The 20,722-nt window shown below is 32.7% G+C and overlaps 3 protein-coding genes across 3 annotated transcripts in view; 2 read left to right on the top strand and 1 right to left on the bottom strand.

Annotated features, from left to right (window-relative positions):
* LOC136980985 (active breakpoint cluster region-related protein) overlaps positions 1–7,548 on the top strand; it is a 54,718-nt gene extending 47,170 nt beyond the window's left edge. Inside the window, exons 18-23 of the mRNA XM_067277184.1 lie at positions 2,831–2,989; positions 3,074–3,183; positions 3,282–3,421; positions 4,915–5,049; positions 5,621–5,726; positions 5,830–7,548. Coding sequence (XP_067133285.1) covers positions 2,831–2,989; positions 3,074–3,183; positions 3,282–3,421; positions 4,915–5,049; positions 5,621–5,726; positions 5,830–6,064 — 885 coding nt within the window. The 3' untranslated portion in view covers positions 6,065–7,548. The remainder of the gene's footprint in view (positions 1–2,830; positions 2,990–3,073; positions 3,184–3,281; positions 3,422–4,914; positions 5,050–5,620; positions 5,727–5,829) is intronic.
* Positions 7,549–9,949: 2,401 nt separating this feature from the next.
* LOC136980919 (carbonic anhydrase 2-like) lies at positions 9,950–12,410 on the bottom strand. Its single transcript, XM_067277117.1, has 7 exons — positions 12,266–12,410; positions 12,116–12,169; positions 11,111–11,281; positions 10,895–11,043; positions 10,752–10,817; positions 10,459–10,686; positions 9,950–10,379 (listed from the first exon to the last, which is right to left on the bottom strand). Exons 1-7 carry the CDS (start codon positions 12,300–12,302, stop codon positions 10,191–10,193), a joined length of 894 nt encoding a protein of 297 aa, XP_067133218.1. The 5' UTR covers positions 12,303–12,410; the 3' UTR covers positions 9,950–10,190.
* A 6,123-nt stretch (positions 12,411–18,533) lies between these two features.
* On the top strand, positions 18,534–20,251 carry LOC136980918 (carbonic anhydrase 1-like). The gene is made up of 5 exons (XM_067277116.1): positions 18,534–18,697; positions 18,772–18,905; positions 18,997–19,086; positions 19,369–19,593; positions 19,657–20,251. The coding sequence occupies exons 1-5, from the start codon at positions 18,616–18,618 to the stop codon at positions 19,981–19,983; spliced, it is 858 nt and encodes a 285-aa protein (XP_067133217.1). The 5' UTR covers positions 18,534–18,615; the 3' UTR covers positions 19,984–20,251.
* Positions 20,252–20,722: the final 471 nt, after the last annotated feature.

The following is a 20,722-nucleotide window of genomic DNA, read 5'->3' as shown; positions in this document are numbered from 1 at the left end:
TCTGTAATAATTACAGAACAATTTTTATGCTAGATATTGGGTGGTATTAATTAAGCATGACTTGATTTTCAATTTTTTTTCCAGCACACTTGTGTGTAACATTAAAAGCAAAAAATATTTAAATTTAATGAAAATACAACAAACTTTGATTTGTTGTTACTGAAAAATGTTCAAACAATTACATAAAAACTGGAGATTAGCAGTAACAAATAATAGGCAAACCAGGTTTGCAATGATGTGATATCTAATGATTTTTCACAAATAATTCATAATTGAAAATGTGTGTTTGATTAGTTTTAATAGTGCTTAAAACAATCGAGATAATTCCTTAAAATATAACAAGTGTTAGAACACTTGTTGCTCAGTGTGTTCACAGTCATCTAACATCTAACTGATTGTCTCCATCCAGGAGTGACAGTTGCTCTACCAATGATGATTGTATTTCTGCATTGACTACGTTCTCTAGAATTTATTTCTTTAAGAAGTCAGAGTGTAGCTTCTTGCTGGCCAGGAAATGTACTCAACAATGGATTCTATCTCAAACATAGATATACTATCTTTCTTCATCAAGATGATATTGAAAAACTTCTAGCCTGTCCAAACACTCTTGTAAATGCTCTCATTATGCATTTATCTGAGAAGAGTCACAAACATATTGTAGAATTTGGGAGTTTGAACAATTGAATAAGATTTTTTCAATTTTGATGATACCTTAATGAAATGATGCCTCATTACTAATCTTGAATTCAACTCAAGAATGAAATCAAGCCTGGTGAATATGCAGTTTCAGATGTTTATGAAGCACAATTTCTATGGTTGTTTTAGGAATTCCAAGCTCCAAGCCATGCACAAGATTGTTTTAAATGCTCCACGGTTTCTTCCGACATAGAAGGTCAGCCTAGATATTTCTTAATGTGTACACTTTTGGTTTCTTTAAACTGATTCAATGGTTTGTCTTTCACTATAACTTTCCTAAAAAATTTTACTGAGAAAATCATAGTTGCATGCACTGTTTGTTATTAATATATTTACAAAAAAGTAATAAGTTAATATAAAACTTTTATTTGTAGTTTTTATCACAGAATAAACTTTTATTTTTAACATTATTAAACATGTAAAGCTGATCTTAATCACAATGCTTTCCTTTATGTTCAAAGACATAAGTATTCAGAGGGAATATTGTCAACCCTATAAAATCCTATTTCAAGCAGAAATGATGTCTGCTTTCAGTTCCTTGATGATCAGGGATGCCACTTGCAACATATGAAAAAACTTTGGTCTGGATGGAAAAAAACCCAGATTATTTACCCAGAAAAATTTGTGATTAAAATATAATTATAAATACTTTATCATAGTACATTCATGCTGTTACAATTACAGACACTATAATACAAATTTAAAAAACCATTTGTTAATGTTATTTAACACTTACTCTGTTTCTTCTTCTTCTATTAACAGTTCTGCACAATCTTTATGTTCTTCTTGTCGCTTCTTATACCTTTGGTGGCAAACTCCTTGCACTACATCTCTAATTAGTTCAGGTTCGGGTTCATACATCAAACAGCTAAGGTTTTTCCTACTGATTGCTTGTTTAGCAATCAACCTGTTCTTTGATGATTCCACAGCCTCTCAGTTGCAATTCCTGATTCCAGCTACCATATTTGCTTCAGAATCTCTCAGTACTAAGAATATCTTATGAATTTTGTCAACTTATACTGTTAAAAACACTGTTTATCTGTTCACTGATTTGTGTAGCTGTGTGGGAACCTTCAAACAGAACAATTTGCAAAACAGCTTTTTCTTGCTGAAAATCATCCTTCAACCAGTAGAGCTGTTACATTTAAAAAAGGAAAATTATTTGTAGTTGCTGTCCAAATATCAGCAGTTAAAGAAATATATTTTGCATCATCAATAGCTTTCTGAATTTTTGACTGAACTTTTTGAAATATATCATCAGACACAACAGAGTATGGCTGTATATCTACACTTATCATTTATCCAATCAAATAATGAACTTCTTTGAATCTTTGATCATTTATATCCCTCACTTTTTTCTTCTCTATTAATTGAGTTAAAGTAGTTTGTCTTTGGATATGAGTTTCCATTGTTACTGACAAACATCCAGCTTCTTTTGTTTCGGAACTTTCTCTTTTCATCTTTTAAGTTTATTTTAAAAAGTTTTCGTGACGACATTTTTTCCACCTCTCGATATAGAAGCCTGGTACAAATTGAATTTGGAAAACTTCTCGTTTTTATCTTTCCTAAAAAATTTCCAAGCAATACTGGAAGCCATGAGAGGTTTGGATTTGGCTGTTAATTAAAATTAAATTATTATTCTGAAAAACTTTATCAGTTTAATTTAATACATGAACCTGAAAAAGAAAAAAATAGCTTCATATTGAAGATTATTTTTATAACAAATTGTTATAAAATTATTTTTATTAAGAATACATAATTTCGTGCGATAATAATCATAATATAATTAACAGTTAACACTAATCGGCCGATAGTGCGTGACCGATTAATCGGTAATCGGCCATTTTGCTTATTGGTGCATATGCTTACTACAGACCCAATATAAAAAAAACCATGCATGTCCAATGTTTACACAGTTTATGATGCTTCGATCTTTAAGTAGACCGAGTTTTAACAAATGGCTATTGATGCTTCTACACAATTTAAGGTAACAATAAATGATAGATTATAAATTTAACCTGTAAATTCAGTGCCATTGAAAAACATGTCTGTGATTTCAATGGCAAATATCTTGGGTAATAATCAAATTTTCTTAACTTTTGGCAAAGAATTTTAATTCATGTAAATTTTCTAGGATTTTGTTATTGAACTGGAAGGATCGCAGACGCTTCGAATATTGTGCTACGAGAATCACCCCACACAAGGTGCTATTCTAAGAGGAAAGGCTGCATTAGAACTGACACATTTGTGGCTAAATGATAAAATGCAAGAAAAATCCATAAGTTTGCAAGAAGTAATAAAATTTGCATTTTGATGACTATTTTTAATTACAGATTTAATATATTAAAAAACATGTACTAATTTTATTGTTTTGCAGTTCATGTTGACCATCAGCTTAAAATTTGTGTCGGCAGAAACAATATTGCAAAGGATTCCGTCTTCGAAAACGGTCGGTCTTTTCGGAGTTAAAATAGAACAAGTCTGCAAGTGAGTAAAACTGTTTTGAATTATTATTATTATTTTTATTTCATGTATAATAGAGGAATGTAAAAGGACAAGTAATTAAAGATTGTTTGATCTTTCAGAAAAGAGAAATCATCCGTACCGTTTATCATCACCAGTTGTATACGAGAGGTGGAGAGGAGAGGGATGAATGAAATTGGAATCTATAGAGTTTCTGGCTCGGCATCCGACGTTCAGAAGCTGAAGAAAACATTTGAAACTAGTAAATATTGTTTTTTCTTCATAAAGTCTAGGAAAAAAAAATCAATAAAGTCAAAATTTTATCAGTTTCTGTTAATTTTTCCTAAAAAGCTAACACAAATAGCAAATATGCTTACTGTCTTGAGTTTTTTTTAAGCTAAAGATTCTAGGATATTGGATCGTCATCATGGTCAATATATTATTATTAAGTAGTTAGTGGCAGACAAAAATTTAGGATTATAAGTCTTTGCATAAAAAAAATCTGCATTTGAAACACCCTACTAAGCATAGTGAACAGATAAATGAGCTTCAATGTACTGTACTTAGTAGAACACATTAAGGATCAAACACTAACAATATGTGGTTATTCTGGGTACAAATGTACTTTCTAGGTTAGTTTTTGACTTACAGTTGGGTTAGGTTCCCAAGGTATGGTTGTAAGAAGAGGAGCACCTGTACTCAAAATTGCTATTAATTTGATTTGGGGAATGAAATATTCTATATCTCTTTCTCTTAGGCTGTGTGTTTATGCAGAAGAGGGAAAGAGAAATGCACTAGTTTCCTTTTTCGTTGATAAATCTGTCAAACCTTCTCTCGTATTTTTCTTGTTTCCCGAGTTGGTGCACAGTAGTTCGGCAGCCTGTCTTCCATGCAACAACAATAAAACGGTGACGACAAAGCATGCCAGCAATTGTCAAACAGGGATGCCATATATAAAAAAAAGGAAACATTAATAGAGTTAGTAAGGGAATTGCCCGAAATTTGGAACCGAAGAATGGAAGTTTGTCGGACATTTCCTTCCCACTTTTTCACAAATACAACTAAGATAAATCAGGGAGAGTATGCCTGTAGGCAAGTTCTCTCTCTATGTGGTTTTGTTTGCTTGGTTTTTCTCTCTCCTACATAAATGTAGCCTTAGTCCCTCAATTTGTTAAATTGTTAAATTGCCTTCTTTAAAGACTGCAGGACTACATTTAACCTTTGTACAGAAGAAATTAGTTTAAATTTAGTTTCAAGTTATTTAGTTATTCAATGAATTTTCATTTGCTGCTTTATTTATAATTTTAATTATGAAGCAATAATGTGAATGAATTAGCACGTAGAGGAAATGATTGGAGTGCTCAGTTCTTATAACGGGTTATCCTTTCACATACTTAAACATAGAATACATAATCAAGATGATTCTTATAAAGAAATAATTACTCAATAAAATAACTTGTTAAACAATTGTGTTAAAATTATAATCAAATTTTTGTTTATTTATTTTGTTAGCTTTACAATTTACTTTTAATTATAAAAAATTAAGTCAGAGATTTTCACAGAAAATAGGTGGTGCATAAAATATCGAAGTTGTTTTTATGTTTTTTTTAATACTCATTTCAAAAATAAATAAATAATTGCACTAAGAACTATCATTCTTGTATATGTAGAAACTAAAAATGATCATATCGAGTGCTATTATAATAAAATTATGTACAAACTGAAAAAATACTTACATTTTATATTTATTTTTAGATGTTTATGAAGCCGAACAATTACTGAAAGAAGTGGACATTCATACCGTGACGGGGCTTCTCAAATTATATTTACGAGAATTGCCGGAAGCTCTGTTTACTGACCATCTTTATCCAAAATTCTTCTCTGCATTCAGTAAGTTTCTTTTTTAAAATTATAAATATTAACTTTTAATGTTTTAATATACTGGTAAGATTGATATTAAAAGCAGGTATATAGCCATTGGGGTGGTATTTCCCCACACAAATATTACTGGCTAGATTACCATAAATGTTAATTTGTCAAGTTAATTCAATTACATACAAAAAGATTTGTTAAATTCCAGTACTGGAGAGTAATTAATAAATTAATTACTCTCCAGTACTGGAATATATTATTTAAACACAGATGAAACACCTAAACCAAGTAACATATGCTGGTTTAGGTGTTTTGTCTGTGTTCCAGCAATTGACAAGTGCATCAAATGATGACTTTGTGGGTGCTAACATGCAAGCATAATCATTGTCTTCTCACACTACCAGCTTCAAATACATCACTATTTAGATAAACTGGTAAGTTAAAGTACATTGTATTGTGACATGCTATGTGCCTGTACAAATGAAATTAGGAGTCTCAATTTATTTGAGAAAAGTAATAAAAAACTTTTACTTAAACACTGATTTTTCTGGCTAGTATAAAATTATAATGTTTAATTTCATTCTTTTAGCATTTCACGATCAAGACGAAAAGAGGAAGCAGCTATTAGCATTATTCGAAACACTGCCACAGGTTAACCAAGCAATCATTTTGCATCTACTTGACCATTTAGTGCGGTAAGCTTAAAAGTTTTAAACGTGCTATTTTATGACTTATTTACCCGCTTTACCATGCCATTAATTAGCTAAATAATACGTGCTGTCTTTTAATAAAACTTAGGGTCAATCATCACGAAGCCAACAACAAAATGTCGTTACACAATCTGGCTACGGTTTTCGGACCGACTGTTCTGAGGCAGGGGAGCAATTCATCCAATTCCAACTCCACGGACCTTCTGACCGCGGGGACAGTGGACGTCATGGCACAGGCGGGCATCCTCTATTTCTTTCTGAAGAGGAGGGCGTCGGGACTTCCGGTCAAGACGGAACCGGAAAGCCAAACAGTAATTTTATAATTCGTGTTTGTATTCGGATCAAAAGAAATTTTTTTAGAATATATGAAAATGTACAAATTTCTTATATCGTTTGTAGTCTAGATACGTGTTACCGTAAGAAAAAGGATAAAAAAAAAATTATACCCGATATATAAGAATTTATATGTTAATATGTTAAATAGGGCATTCTGATATTGTATATATAAATATATAGTTATATAATAGAACAGTGCATATCAGAATCTGTAAATGATTGTAAAAACAAAAAAAAATCAATCTAATTAGATATCAATTGCAAAAGTAAAACTTTAAATTTTGCACGTGATGGTTTTATTTAGAAATCTGTTATTTTTCTCTCTTTCTTTTTATGATATTTATATTACCGAAAGGAGATTTAATTATTGCATAAAACAGCTATTTTTCAGAGTAAAAAACAAAAAGTATACATATAAAACATACCATTCGACTATTATTTTTGTATATATTAGTTTGTGGTATTAAAAGAACTATCATTCCACTGGAAACCTCTGTACGAACAAGATGGAGATATTCCAGTTCTCGTCCACGTGGCCGTCGTGTGTGTCTAGTGTTCGTGCCGGTGGCGTATCTTGTATAAAATTCTCCGTGTGGTCGTTCGAGTAGCTCTTCTCGTAGTTCTACACGAAACGTGTTCGATCCGAGCTATTAATGTCAAGTCTACGACCGAAATGTTAACCGTATCGACTAATACCAATTTTTTAAGGTACTTACCGAAGATAAGACAGCTTCCCAGAACAATTTTAGTTACTAGATGGGTTTGTAGATAAGCAAAACTTCGTATTACTTTTCTAATCGTGTGTCGAAACGACAAATATTACGACTCTAATTTTGCTATATTTATACGTCACAAGAACATCGTCGTTTATTGGTCTGTACCGTTCGATTCTCGTCTTCTGTAATTCCGTGCTTTACGTCCCCGCGGTAGAAGTTATACCAGTTTTTAGATTCCCGTACGTATGGTACACGCAATCGGAAATCGTTACGTCCCATTTATTTCGGTGCACAATCGTTACCAAATAAACAAGACTGCCATTACGAGATCGAAACTTTTTATATTTAATATACTATTAACAATCTTTTACGGACTGTATATTTTTGATCCGAACATCGTAGGAGATCTTAGACTAATCCAACGGACCCCAGACAGCTTCCCAGTCTGATTTTTAAACGTGCAAAGTAATAGCGGGCGTAAGATAGTTTTGTAGCATTCTATATATGCATTTATATAATTATGCAAGAATAAGTAAAAAAAAAAACATGTAACTTTTTGCAATGTAGATGATGATAACAAGAAATTTTTGAATTTGTTGCACCGTCGTCGACCGTTATTATTTCCTTTTGTATAGAAAGTACCTTTTTGATGTAAATTCTAGTTTAATAAATTCTAGCTGGTGCTTTTGTAATTTATACCTTCAAATTATTAATATAAAGTAGAAATCAATAAAAGTTCTTTTACAAGAAAGAAATTTCTGTCTTGTCAAACCTTTTGTTCCAACATGAAGATCATAAAAGATTTACACCCGTTCCGAGTTGAGGATAAATCTTTTATGATCTTTGAATATTTGATAAAACGTTTTAACTTATGTGTATTTATTTGTGTTTGCAGTATTTCAGAGTTTATCTGAATTGTTAAAGATTAAATATACTAATGCATGCATTGTTTTTGCAGGGTGATCATAAAGTTCCCAAACATTGACAAATGTTTAAAATTTTTTCTATTTATATATGTTTGGGAACTTTACAATTACCTTGTATATATCAATCAACATTCTTCTTGTATTGTGTTAAAATGTTTGCTTTGGGAATTTTTAATTGTTTTTGTTTTGTTTTTTTGGGTATTATAAACCGAAGAAGTCGACATACGATTTATGCAATAATTTTAAATTATAAGGTAAACTATTTTCCAAGACAATTAGGAGAAAGGACGAGTAACTCGAGATCTGTTTTTCATTTTTTTCCTCATAATTAAAAGAGAACTCGAGTGTGTGGCGTGAAAGTTCTCGTATCTCATTCTTACTCTTAATTGTCTCGGAAAATGGTATACTTAAACGTGTTAAAACAATAGCCTAAAAATTCATACACTGACATTTCATAAATTAAAGAATTGCTTCAAATATAAATTTTCATGCATACATTTTATCAAATAATTTTTATCTTTATGTAAGAGAATAATTTCACCCTAGAGTAACTTATTATATGGACAAAAGCTATATTTAAAATTATATCCCTCCTATTCAAAAATCCAAATGAGGTTACCAAAGGTCTCTTGACTCAAAGGTCTGGGTTACCAAACTCTTGATTTGCTTTTCTCACTCATTCCTGTCCCAGCTGTTTTAATAATTTCAACTCTACTTGCTTATCCTGTCATTATCATTTTGTCTCTTACTCCTCATTCTTTTCATATGTCTTGTCTGTCTGTCCCCACTTTTTGTGCTAGGCTGAGGTCATAGAAAAACTAAACAATATGTATGCCTATCTAAGCACCAACACAAATATACTCTTCTCTTTTGTTGGCTTACGTTTCCACATTCTGTTTTACTGCTATAACATAAACTAAGTACATTAATAAACAAATTTTCATATTACTTCTTATTTTATCAAGTCTAATTAAAACAAATGGTATAAGTTTGTATAAAGAAACCTTCCACATGGAAAGAAGAAGGCTGCCAGACGGAACCATTCTGTTACGGCTACTTGAACTACGGCGGGACCTTAGAGAGACTTTAAAGTCCACGCCTGGCCTTGGGTGGAAATTTATACAGCATCCACCTTACAGCCCAAATGTGTTTTTGAACCTTTGTGGCCTTTGCTGTGTGATGGAGATTAAAGTCCAAGCATCTGTAACCGATCCAGCAGTCTTCCTCATTCTATGTGGAGACTCGTACCCTGTTGGGTCACACACGAATGCAGAAGGTAATTTATATCTAGTTTAGCTGAAAGAATAACAAAACAATACACTAATGGATTATTGGATTGATACAAGTAATTTATAAGTGTCTTGCTACTCTTTTCTGTAAGTTACCAACATAAAAAAAAGGATTATTTTAGTTACGACTACGTTAAAACCAGATTTAGGCCATTTTAACTCTCGGTTACGTTGAAATTAAATCGAATTTTAAGTAGAGAAGTGCCACAATTAATTCCAGCCAAGATCGTAACACGCCAAAGCCACGAAAATAAATTAATTATTAACCTCTAGTATTAACGTTCTTTGCAAAGATTTAATGAATAGACGACTACATGCATATTTTAACGAATCCGTAACAATTTTTAAATTCCATTTCATTTACGGCAAAGGACTAAACGATTTAAAAAATGGCGAAGACTACAGAAGTTTTAAGATGAAGCGTGGACACTCAATACTTAAATTCTTGACAATAAGCGGAAAACTTTCAAGTCTAAATCGGTAATTCGGTTGTACGGTGTGTATAAATGAACGATGAATAAATGACTGATATACGCAACACTCGACAAATTGTTGGAACAGAATTGTTGCCAGGAAAACTAATACAAAGTTTTTTATGTTGTAGAGGCGGTTGCTATTTACGAATAGGCTCGTGTGGGCGTGAATAGAGTCGACAACCATTATTATGCAATGTCCCTACACCGACATAACAATCCACTGGAGGGATATATATATATAATATATATATATATATGACCTTCAGATTAGTACAAAGAAAAAAAAATGGGACGATCGGGCCGAGGGCAAGGTCCCCGGCGTGTTTCGGGAGTTACGAAGTGGCTAAGCCCCTCCGGTTTAGTCAGTATTGTATTATATATGATTATGTAGTGTATTATATATGATTATGTTTTCATCACGAAACATAGGCTACCGTTACTTATTTTTATACTTAAATTGTAGACTTAGTGTTTTTTCAGTTTGTTCCTCTAGTCCTCCAGTGATTTCTTCGTGGTCGCGGAATCGTCGTAGCACTTGAAGTGTCGTCGCCCGTGTACACGGCTGCATTTGAACTCGATGAATACGTAAAGGCAAGAAAAGTGTTTCAACAGTTTGTCGATCGTGTACGCACGGCCTAACGAGAGTTTATGCACAAAATTCGTTCTACAGATAGAACTACATCAATGAGCCCTTAAGGAATTTCGATTAATAATCGACAAGCCAAAACATCCTTCCCAAAAACACAGACAGCAGCAATAACGTATTCGGAAGGACAACTGCAGTTTTCGAATAATAAACCGTTCTTCCATTCAGCTCCTGGAGGGGTCTAGCATTTCCTCTTGCGCTTACCGACAGATTAAAAGCATTCATTTCCAGAGAACGAAATTTCTCCAACTAATAAATTAATTCAAAATAATCATCAGTTATCGAATTTAAGTATAAGGAAAGATGCCAATCTACCAGAAGAGCCTACTTGATTGATTCCTATCTCGTTTGTGTTTTTATAAACAATCCAAACGACGTCTTCTGTACACGGCGGGGTGGTTAACGATCCGGAATAGGTAAAATATTTCAATTTTCCGTTAGGAAGGAGGTCGGAAAGTCGAAAATCCCGCTCTAAACCCCTGGTAAGTCCTATCTTTCGAACGTGGCGCAGAACTTCCACGATGGGTTCGAGGTCTCCGTTGTCCTTTTCCACCGCCTTTAACCAGAATAAAACTTGTCATTTAAGTCTAACACCATCGTCGCGGATTTGTGTGGTCTTACTTTGAACAAAACCGCCACAACCGCCAGTCGGTTCGGTCGTTTATCTTCCCGGTGTACTAAGTGTACCTGAGTTCACCGTTAAATACATATTGGTTAGGAGTACCCGGACAAAGTATCGACTTAAACCTCTGTTTTCTATTTACCTCTAGAGCCGAATGTCTGTCGTCGAAGCTATGTTCTGAGCCTTTGTCGTTTTCGCTTCCCCAATGAAAATGCAGTTGGGCGAAGTTATATTTTTTCGAAGAATCCGAATTAGCGAACTGGGCTTGAAAATCTTTGATTTCTAACTGAACTGGATAATGGAACAGTCTTTATTTGCAATTATTTTAAATAATTTTGTGTGAAAAAAGGCGACTTACCGCTGTGACCGTTATTTGTTAGGCTGCAGTTCTTCGAATATTTGCTATAGTTTACGAAGCTCTTCAGAGGAGGATCCTGTGCCTTCGAGTTTGTATCGCTTCCTTTTATGTCGATGGGAGATTGTCGTTTTCCTCCACAATTTGGATATCCTTTTACCCAATTCTCCGGACCTTAGTTTAAACGGCTATATTAATTCAATGTAACGGCTACACTCACGCAAATTACAACGATTCGTGTTCGTATCAAACGAAGAAATGATTTTAAGAAATAAATATCTAAGCCAGACAAGTTACTCTACAACGGTTAAGTGACTTTTAGAGTTTTCCTCAACAACCTTCTTTGCGGATAAATTTTGAAAGAATATCGGCGTGTCATATTAATGAATGAATATAAAACACTAGAGGAGTATTCTTCCAAAATTTGTCTACGTAGAAAAACGTCGATAAGGGTCGCAACACCGTGTAGAAAGCGCGATTGGCATATTTGATCGAATAAGTCACTAAGCTACAATGATAGACGTAGGCTTCATCATTGTACAGTACGTAACAATATTCACCGCCATATTTCTCCGATTTCAAAGGAATTTGGCGTGAATAGCGATGACGAAGAAGTAATTTTACATCTGTAATGGAATCTCCTATCGAATTATTACAAACAAATCACATTTTACGTTCGTCGTCACTAGGTCCAGACAAAAAGGGGGACTTAAGGCCATTTGGACGTGTCCCGAAGACGGAGGGACGCCAAAATTTTGTATTTTATATTAGTTAAACACTCGTGATGTATATGAAAATTCCTTTACGATACGAACGAGTATCGAATGCAATTTCGTCAGACAATTTATTATAATCAGAGATATCAATTCTCTGGAATAAATTACTCGAAAACTTTCATTTTTAAGCAATCACTATTTCTATGTAATTCAATTATAAAATTTTAAAGAAGATAAAGAAATCTGAGGTAGAACGAAATTAAACTTTACGAGGATCCCTATATGGACTCACCATCGACCCCTTGGTAACTCCATCCATCTTCGGATGCTCGAGCTAAATTGCAACCTTCGAATAATAATAAATTAACATATCAAATTCGATGCAATTACGAATAAATTCTGCTCTTTATATTAATTAAATCACTGTATAATTTGTACTTACTCGAAGATAAAAGAACGACTAGAAGGACGGAAATCATTACATACGAGATAGAGTAAATTAGAATTTCACTCTGTCTTAATATAATAATAAAGAGTCTACGTCGAAATTGTAAAAATCGGCATCGAATTTACGCAATTGGATACAATTAAATCCTTAGAAAATACTCTAAAACGTCACGCAGATGTGTTGTATCATTCGATAAATGTTATCGAAGGTGGGTAGAACCGATTCAAGCTTTGATAGAATTAACAATAAGGCTTCAGACTGATATTTAGGTTATCGTTAAATGTTATCATCTGGATATTTTTCTGATGGATTTATATAATTTAAGTGATTTATTTACACGTTTTGACGTCTCTTCTAAAGTTTGTTACCGTAATAGTATTAAGCGATCTTTTATTAAGCGGGACTTTTCGAGCCAGTTTTTATATATCGGGGCCCAAATATATTAAAAACCTTTTATCACTTAATACACAAGAAATGAAACGGAATGAATTTTTAACAAGTGTATTCATTTACGTTGGCCCTTGTACACGCCAGGCACGGGCCAAATAATCTTGCGAAGGCGCCTGCATTAAACCTCAACTTTTACTGTATAAATTGCATTTACTGAATTTTTACAGTGTATAGAAACTGATTGCTATATCAGCTTCGTATACAAAAGCCTTCTTTTTTTTTTAAATAAAATATAATAAATAAATAAATAATGATAAATAAAACATCTGGAGAGACAGTAATTCTTACATTTAAATTTTGCGAAAGGTCATACGTTAGTATCAGTTGGAAATCTAACACGGTTAATATCCAAATTTTTCCAATCAGTAGGAAAATATTTAGAAATTAGACGATAAAAAGCACAAAGTACTAGGCTAAACAAGATATAGAATGCCCCCAAAAATAGCTTTAACTATTTGAGTAATTCAAATCAGTAATTGAATATTATATGTTTAACATTTTTGCCCATCGATCGCCCTCAATCTTATCCAAAATTCTGAAGAACGGTCTCTTGGAACAGCGAAGATATCGCACGCCACAGACGACTCGAGCTGCTCGAAAGTCTTTAGTAAACATCATCGAGATGTCTCCCCGAAAAGAAGTCGAGGATCGACGCCTGAAGAACACGCAAACCAATTAATTTCTTTTCACGGTGTTCTGCACGACACGTAATTGAAATTGAAAGCAAGCGCATCGACAAATGCCACGATACTCCTAACGTTCGAATGCTCTTTGTCGGCCTACTTTTCTACTTGTAATATTCGATACAACATAGAACAAAACTTTCTGGCCACCCCGTGTTATGGGCCGATCTAAGTAAAGGAAAGTTTTAAAGTTGTGGCATAAGAATAGTGGAAGCAGATTTGACAGCAAGACTCAACGTGTGTATAAAGTGCACAATACACAGACTACAACTGCAGGAAATTTTGAATGAAGACATGTCGCCATATTAATAAATAGGAAAAAAAAAAAAAAAAAAAAAACACCGGCACGGAAAAAGACTTCCAGCTGTACTTTGTTCCTCGAAATCGTTGACGTACAGTACATTAATTTGGCCGAACGGTAGAATGTCTTTAAGCTGTATCAGTGAAGGAAGTTTGGAGCAATGGGTTTATGAGTTAATAAGAGATGAAATCGAGGGAAGAGCGGGGTATTCAGGTTTCGTGGTAGCTATATATGTCCTCGAAAATATCGCGTTTATACTAAAACTAATAGAATTAGGTTAGTTTATTCGGTTACGACAATGCGACACGTGAGCGATATGCTCTATTTAGGTGTTACTAACGTGAAGAAAACCCAGAAAACTCCACGTGGCCAGTCTGTTGGCCAAGGCCGACTTTAAAAAATAAAGTAGCCAAATACAAGCAACCCAAAATTTGTTCATCAGTGGCCCGACGTGCATTCCTTAATTCTCTAAAATATATAGAGGTTATGCGGTATTCTTACGGATTTCGGGACATTCCAAATGCACGAAAGCGTATATCATTATATGGGTATAAATTACTTAAATTTAACTACTGTTTAAAAAAAATACAGCAACGAGTTGCTTAACTTTCCCGGCAACATTTAAAACTGAGTGCGTGACATCATCTGTTACGATATTTTATTATTAAAAACTTATATTTTTAATTATTATAAAAATGGCAAAAGGCTTAATTTCGAGAGTAGGGATGAGTTATTAAAAACTGTAAATGTTAATAACGAGTAAAGTCGTCATTAAGCCCGACCTGACTCGAGATACGACACAGGATCCCGTTTATCTCCCCACCCTGTCGACCTTTTACCACCAAAATCTAATAAATCAACCTCCCTTAATACACAAACCTTCCTACAAAATTTCAGAAATTATCGATAAAAGACAAAGGCGTTATTAAGCTTCAAAGACAATGAACAAAATCATGCCCCCCCCACACACACACATCCATACATACAGGAAAAAAACCCACGATTTTTTTTATTCTTTTTTTGCATTTCTCGACGTTTCAAGGAATTAAAATATTTCACAATCCTAATTGTCACAATCTACATATAATAATTACGGAAATTATTTAATTTTTAGATTGAAAATAAATTCTAAAAAGCTCTAAAAACAAATATCCTTAGTAGCAAATCTACTGTTTCCTATGCAAAGTTTGTTACAGATTTGCCACTTATCTTTTTATAACAATAGTGATGTTTAAGATGACTTGATCGAACTTTTTACTACATTTTTAACAATATTTTTGACGTAAAATGTTTCTTGCACTTTATGATTTACGTGTGTTATTGTAATTGAAATCCATCGATATTTTGGGGCGATATGTACGGCATTACGTAAGTTACGAGTATTTTAACGTAACTGCCGAGTTTCGTAGCCATTGGTCGAACGGCCTAAAAGTGTATAGCAAACAAACAAACAAACAACCTCATTTATATATTACATATAGATGGACAACGCATTAAATTTTATACCAGGATTTAGAAATGATTCAATTTTTCTTGAAATCGAATATTGCGAATAAACCGATTTCACGAAATACTTCAACATATTTAATCATATAATATCAAATACAATACGATCGAGTCGGGAAAATAAGTAAATATAATTAAACTGACGTATATTGAATTAAATAAATTAATTTTTATTGTTTTATCATCAAAAAGTGTGCACGAATTTAGTATTTTTTTTATTTTTTTAATAAAAGAAATTTATGATAGCATTGAGTTTATATAGGCCTATGTTAAAAAATAATATATAAATTTATGTAGTTTTATACTTTAAATCAACAGATCCTTAAAATAATATCTCTGAAATTATAATTAAATTTCTGAAATGCACGCGAAGAGTTTCTAGTTAATTACAAAATCAAATTAGGTGCTATTCGGTTAACAATTCCGCACGCGATTGTGTTTACAGTTCGCGACAAACAAACAAATTTATAGCAACCAACGACGACTAGTTTCATGTATTATATATGCATATATTATTATAAACCATCAAAAAAATTCCCCAGCATTTATATCATGCACGAGAATTTTCCGATTTTTTTTAATGGATTCGTATCAAAGAACTCTTTCCTAAGGGCGATCGTACCGACAAGAATATAATGCAGCATCGAAAAGAATGAAGTAAATTATATAACTAGCAATATTTACATTATTCAGAGAGCCCTACTACATGGGGGGGACTAACAGGAACCTTTGGTCCAAGCCTCACGTTTACCGGGCCTAAAAGATTGCTTTTTCCGCTACATTCTTTGTATATATAAGTGTATTTTAAAACCCAAAACCTTAAATTAGGAAGAAAATCTACAGAAGAAGAGAAACGAAATTTGTATTTGTTACGAAACACAAGACAGAAGTCTTTATGACATCAGATTACGTCACCGGCAGTCACGAATTATATAAAAACGAGAGAGATCGATCCTTATGAAAAATTTATTTATTTATCATTGTTATTACGTGTTAATTATTATTTTAATCGGTAAAAGTAACCGACAGCTAACGTATGAAAAATGTTTCACCCCTTTATTAAATTGGAAAATATTCTTACGACGTAACAATACGTCATTATACGTCACGGGCGACCCCACATTGGTGGTCGACGTTTTGCGTTTCGGACGGAGAAAAACTGAAATGTATAGTAATTACTTTTTAATAATACTTTCTTCCCTCGTATTCTTATCAGAGGGTGAGTATTTTTCAATTATCTAAACCTCATTTCATTCGTCGTTACGACGTCGAATTAGAATTTTAACGAAGCAACGAGTTTCTTAATTATATAATATAATATACACGGTATGTAGGCAATAATTCGAATTAATTGCGACAATTTCGAGTTAATTGGTACACAGAAGAGTGTCGAAACGTAGTAGTGTTTGTTCAGTATTGATTGTTTATGCAATTTCTCTTTCGTAACCGATTTATTAAAGATATTCCTGCTTTTCACCAGACAAATTTGTACTTTCTGATTATCAGAGAGAGGAGTTCTTAGACAAAAGTCAAGACATAATATCTACGTTTTTACCTGTTCAATATTTTAAGTAATTTACAGCCGAAATTCTGGTGAAGTGGAAGGAAGATGCAAACAGCAGGGAAAACGTTAGAAGAAATGGAAATATTGAACAGGTGGAAGTAAAGATGAATTGGATGCTGGATGCTGAATATAATCCGTAATCAAGATAAACTATATTTTCTTTCGCAGTAAAATTCATCGAATTGTTGATTGTAAAAATCAACAATTCGATGAATTTTACTGTCCTAATGTACTAATCTTTATTTCATTCTTGACATATTAAACATATCTTAATGTTCCATTCAAAAATTGTATTCGATTTAATCAATTCGATCTCGACTTAAGCAGCCTGAAATTAAATATAATGGGTACTTTATGTATCGTATGTAATACTAGATGGTTCCAATTATCATATACTAAAATTTCCACATTTCTTTCTGACTGAGCATCCAATAAACATCAATGGCAATAAATGATATTTATCAATTACGAAGAAATTTTATCACCACCTTTCGAAAATAAACCAGAAACGAGTTGCTCAACTTTCCCGGCAACGTTTAAGATTTTGGTGGCGCCATCTGTTATCATATTTTATTAAAAACGTTTTGTACTTTTAACTGTTATAAAGTAGCAAAAAGCTTAATTTTGGAGGGTAGGGTCGAAATTAGCATATTACTCTTAAAATATCAACGAAGAATTATTATATTTTAGAAGTTTTTCTATTAATTAATGGAAAACTTGTGTCATTTCCTGTTTATTTACATACATGATTTATACACAAGACATCACGCTAATCTCTTACTTCATTTTATTGGGTCACGCAATAACGTGTGACTATTCTTTCGATGTTAACGCCATCCTCGTAGAACTCGAATCTTTTAATTTCATAATAACTGTATTTAACTTGTGTACTGTGGAAACTCGGTTAATCAATAAGGTCTCGCGCGATCAACTATTATAACTTATTATTTTAAAAAAAAATCATGTAATTTATATATACAAACTGTGGATATTCAAAATTTATACATTGTATCATCGACTGAATTATTGAGCATCTAAATATTTTTATTGTAGAAATATGTAAAGATATTATGCGAGAAAAATATTTAAATTATAATTCACTCACTCCTTTTTTAATAATTTTTATAATTAAATTATTATTTACCTTGTTTTATAGGAAAAGAAGAAAGTCGAAATAAAAGTTCATCAGTTTTGGATCATGACGGCGAGGCAGGCGAGTTGGTCGTTATTATTATTATTTTTTTTAATATGTTTATTATTTATACTTTATATTTTAATAATTTAATGATATTTAAGTAATGAATTTCTAATTTAAATTCAATTAAATGCATTTTTTAAATTCATTTTTTGGCATTTAAATCCCGTGCATAAAAAACTCAATTTTGACACCGACATTTTTCGAATTCTCGCGCTACGCATCAGAACACAAATGTTAATTTATGACCAAATTAACTATTATAATACGCATCAAAAAAGCTTATCTCAGATAATATAAATCAATTTTTCGTGGGTGATTTTTGTCCCCGATGTCTTGGCCCCGGTTGTTCCCACGGTTGTGTCTAAACGACCAAATTAGTGCCCATTGGAAAAGAGCGTTACCGTGTATAAAAATAACAGCAGCGGTAGTATAATAAGTACTGATTAGCTTCTATATGTACTCCATTTTATTCTTCCAGCTTACCGTAAAGCTGAAAGAGAGTCAATGAAAAAAATTTAAGAAAAATAAAAGAATAATTTTGTATCCTTCTTCGAAGGTCCAGATAAGTGGAAAGAAATTCGTCCTTCTTGTAACGGTACGAGACAATCGCCAATCGATCTGTTCAAAGCTAAAATCGTAAATATGACACAATACGAAGTGATCGAATTTAACGATTACGATACCGTCGTTAAAAGTGCCCACGTCAAAACTAATGGAATTTCAGGTAAAAATACGTCTCCTATTTGTTTTAATAGTACGAATTAAATATCAACTTCGTTTAATTTGATACATTTTTAGTTCAATTAACGATCGAAAATCCGATACAAAGCATTTCCATTGGAGGCTTAAACGACGACAAGTATAAATTTCAAAAAATCATCTTTCACTGGCCATCCGAGCACGCTTTCTCTGCAACTTATTCTCCCTTGGAGGTTGGTCTGCTAATATCTATTGTAAAATATTAACCGTATGAACGAAAATATGAACGTCTGTCGAATTTTAATTTAATTTATTCTGTGTCAGATGCAAATGGTTCATTACAATACTCGATACGAAGACAAAGAAGCCGTAGCTGAAAAAGACGGTTTGGCAATCTTGGCATTTCTCTTTCGGGTAAATTTCATAGCCTTAATTAATTTACATACAAAAATGGCAAATAGTCGCTTAATTACTTAAAACTAATGTATAGGCCTATAATGTATTAGAACAGTATCATCCCGTCCTTTCAACTAACTGCAATCTTTTCATTAAACTCTCACTAAACTCTTTTGTAACATCTGTAAATATAGTTCAACTTTACACTTAAATTGGTTTGCTCATCGTTCGATCTATACAATTTATATACTTAAATTATTAAGAGAGTTTATTCGATTGTAACTTTCACTTCCTTTCCAGATTTCCAACGAAGAAAACCTTATATTGAGACCAATTACCGATGTTCTGGACTATATTGTGAAGGAAAACACATCGAAGACTATTCGTAATTTTTTATTGCCTTACGATCGAGATATCGCTTCAACGGATTATTACAGATATTGGGGATCTTTGACTTCTTCTCCTTGTTACCAGTCCGCACCGTGGACAATATTTAAGGAGAGACTAACAATTAGCGAATCGCAGGTAAATTAAAACATTTGCAAATTTCTTTAAAGCGAATATTCTTACACCGACTTCATTTTAAAGCTTGAAAAATTTCACCGACTGGAAAAGAAAACCGGAGCTAGTTCAGCAAATAACTCCCAATTGGTAGAACTCGCAAACGGAAAAACTGTACAGTTTTATTCGATAAAGCCAGAGGATGACGACGGTGACGCTTCAGAGGAAGATCACAAGAAGAAGAAACCTGTCATATTCAAACCTAAATTCAAAGTTAAGAGATCTAAAGGAGGGCGAAACAGCAGAAGAGGCAGAGGGCATCGCAATAACGGTGTTTCTATCGAAACTCCAAAAGTGATACTGTTATTATTAATAGTAGTATGGGGTGGTGCCTACGACTATTTGGTCGTCTAGAGCTTTGTAATGTTGATAAAAATCAAACGCGAGACAATTGTGTAAGAGGATTTGCTGCTTCGTTCAGTTAAAACCATAGAAATAGATCCATTAGAAAAGTATCTTCGTCTCTCGAAAGGTATTAAAATGCCGTTCTTTCAGAATTTATCAGCTTTTCTATGGAAAATACTTTAATTTCTGTTATGTACTGTACAGTACAACTTAATTATATTCTCTTACACTTGAGGTGCACAATGATTATATACATTCTTTTTCATTCGTATCATTTTAAAAAACTTAACTTATGCCTTATGTGAACACAAATTGTGTAATTTATTATTTACAGCGAAACCTGCTAATGTGACCACCTGTGTAAGATGATCACTGTTCAGCTGGTCCTTTCAGTGGTAACATTAGCAGGTTTCACTGTATACGAATCGTATACTATGTATATGATAAGAATATGTGTAAAGTATACGGTATTTTTCTTATGGTTTTGTTGGGAAACACTATTAGAATGTATATTTAGTATTATTATTAAGTCAGGAAATCAGACTAATGAATAGATTTATCACTTAAAATATCAAATAATCATAGAATTTTTCTAATTATATAAGAATTTCAAACTAACAGAGAAATATTGTATACGCATTAATAGAGAAAGGTATGATTAAACGAGAAAGCTGTCAAGAAGAAAATTGAGTTTTAGCACATTTTACATTTTAAAAAATAATGTGCAATGTGTATGTGCATCAGATTC

This window comes from Centruroides vittatus, unplaced genomic scaffold (genome assembly GCF_030686945.1).
Source record: "Centruroides vittatus isolate TY-2023 unplaced genomic scaffold, ASM3068694v2 contig_738, whole genome shotgun sequence".
Taxonomy (NCBI): domain Eukaryota; kingdom Metazoa; phylum Arthropoda; class Arachnida; order Scorpiones; family Buthidae; genus Centruroides; species Centruroides vittatus.
This window is presented reverse-complemented; position numbering and strand designations above follow the sequence as displayed.

Coding starts and splice junctions, on each gene's coding strand:
- LOC136980919 (XM_067277117.1), bottom strand. CDS start 12,302: ATGATTTCCGTCCTTCTAGTCGTTCTTTTATCTTCGA. Junction 12,170..12,265: donor AGTCGTTCTTTTATCTTCGA/GTAAGTACAAAT, acceptor TATTATTCGAAG/GTTGCAATTTAGCTCGAGCA. Junction 11,282..12,115: donor GAGTTACCAAGGGGTCGATG/GTGAGTCCATAT, acceptor GTTTAAACTAAG/GTCCGGAGAATTGGGTAAAA.
- LOC136980918 (XM_067277116.1), top strand. CDS start 18,616: ATGACACAATACGAAGTGATCGAATTTAACGATTACGATACCGTCGTT. Junction 18,698..18,771: donor CAAAACTAATGGAATTTCAG/GTAAAAATACGT, acceptor ATACATTTTTAG/TTCAATTAACGATCGAAAAT. Junction 19,594..19,656: donor TAACAATTAGCGAATCGCAG/GTAAATTAAAAC, acceptor TTCATTTTAAAG/CTTGAAAAATTTCACCGACT.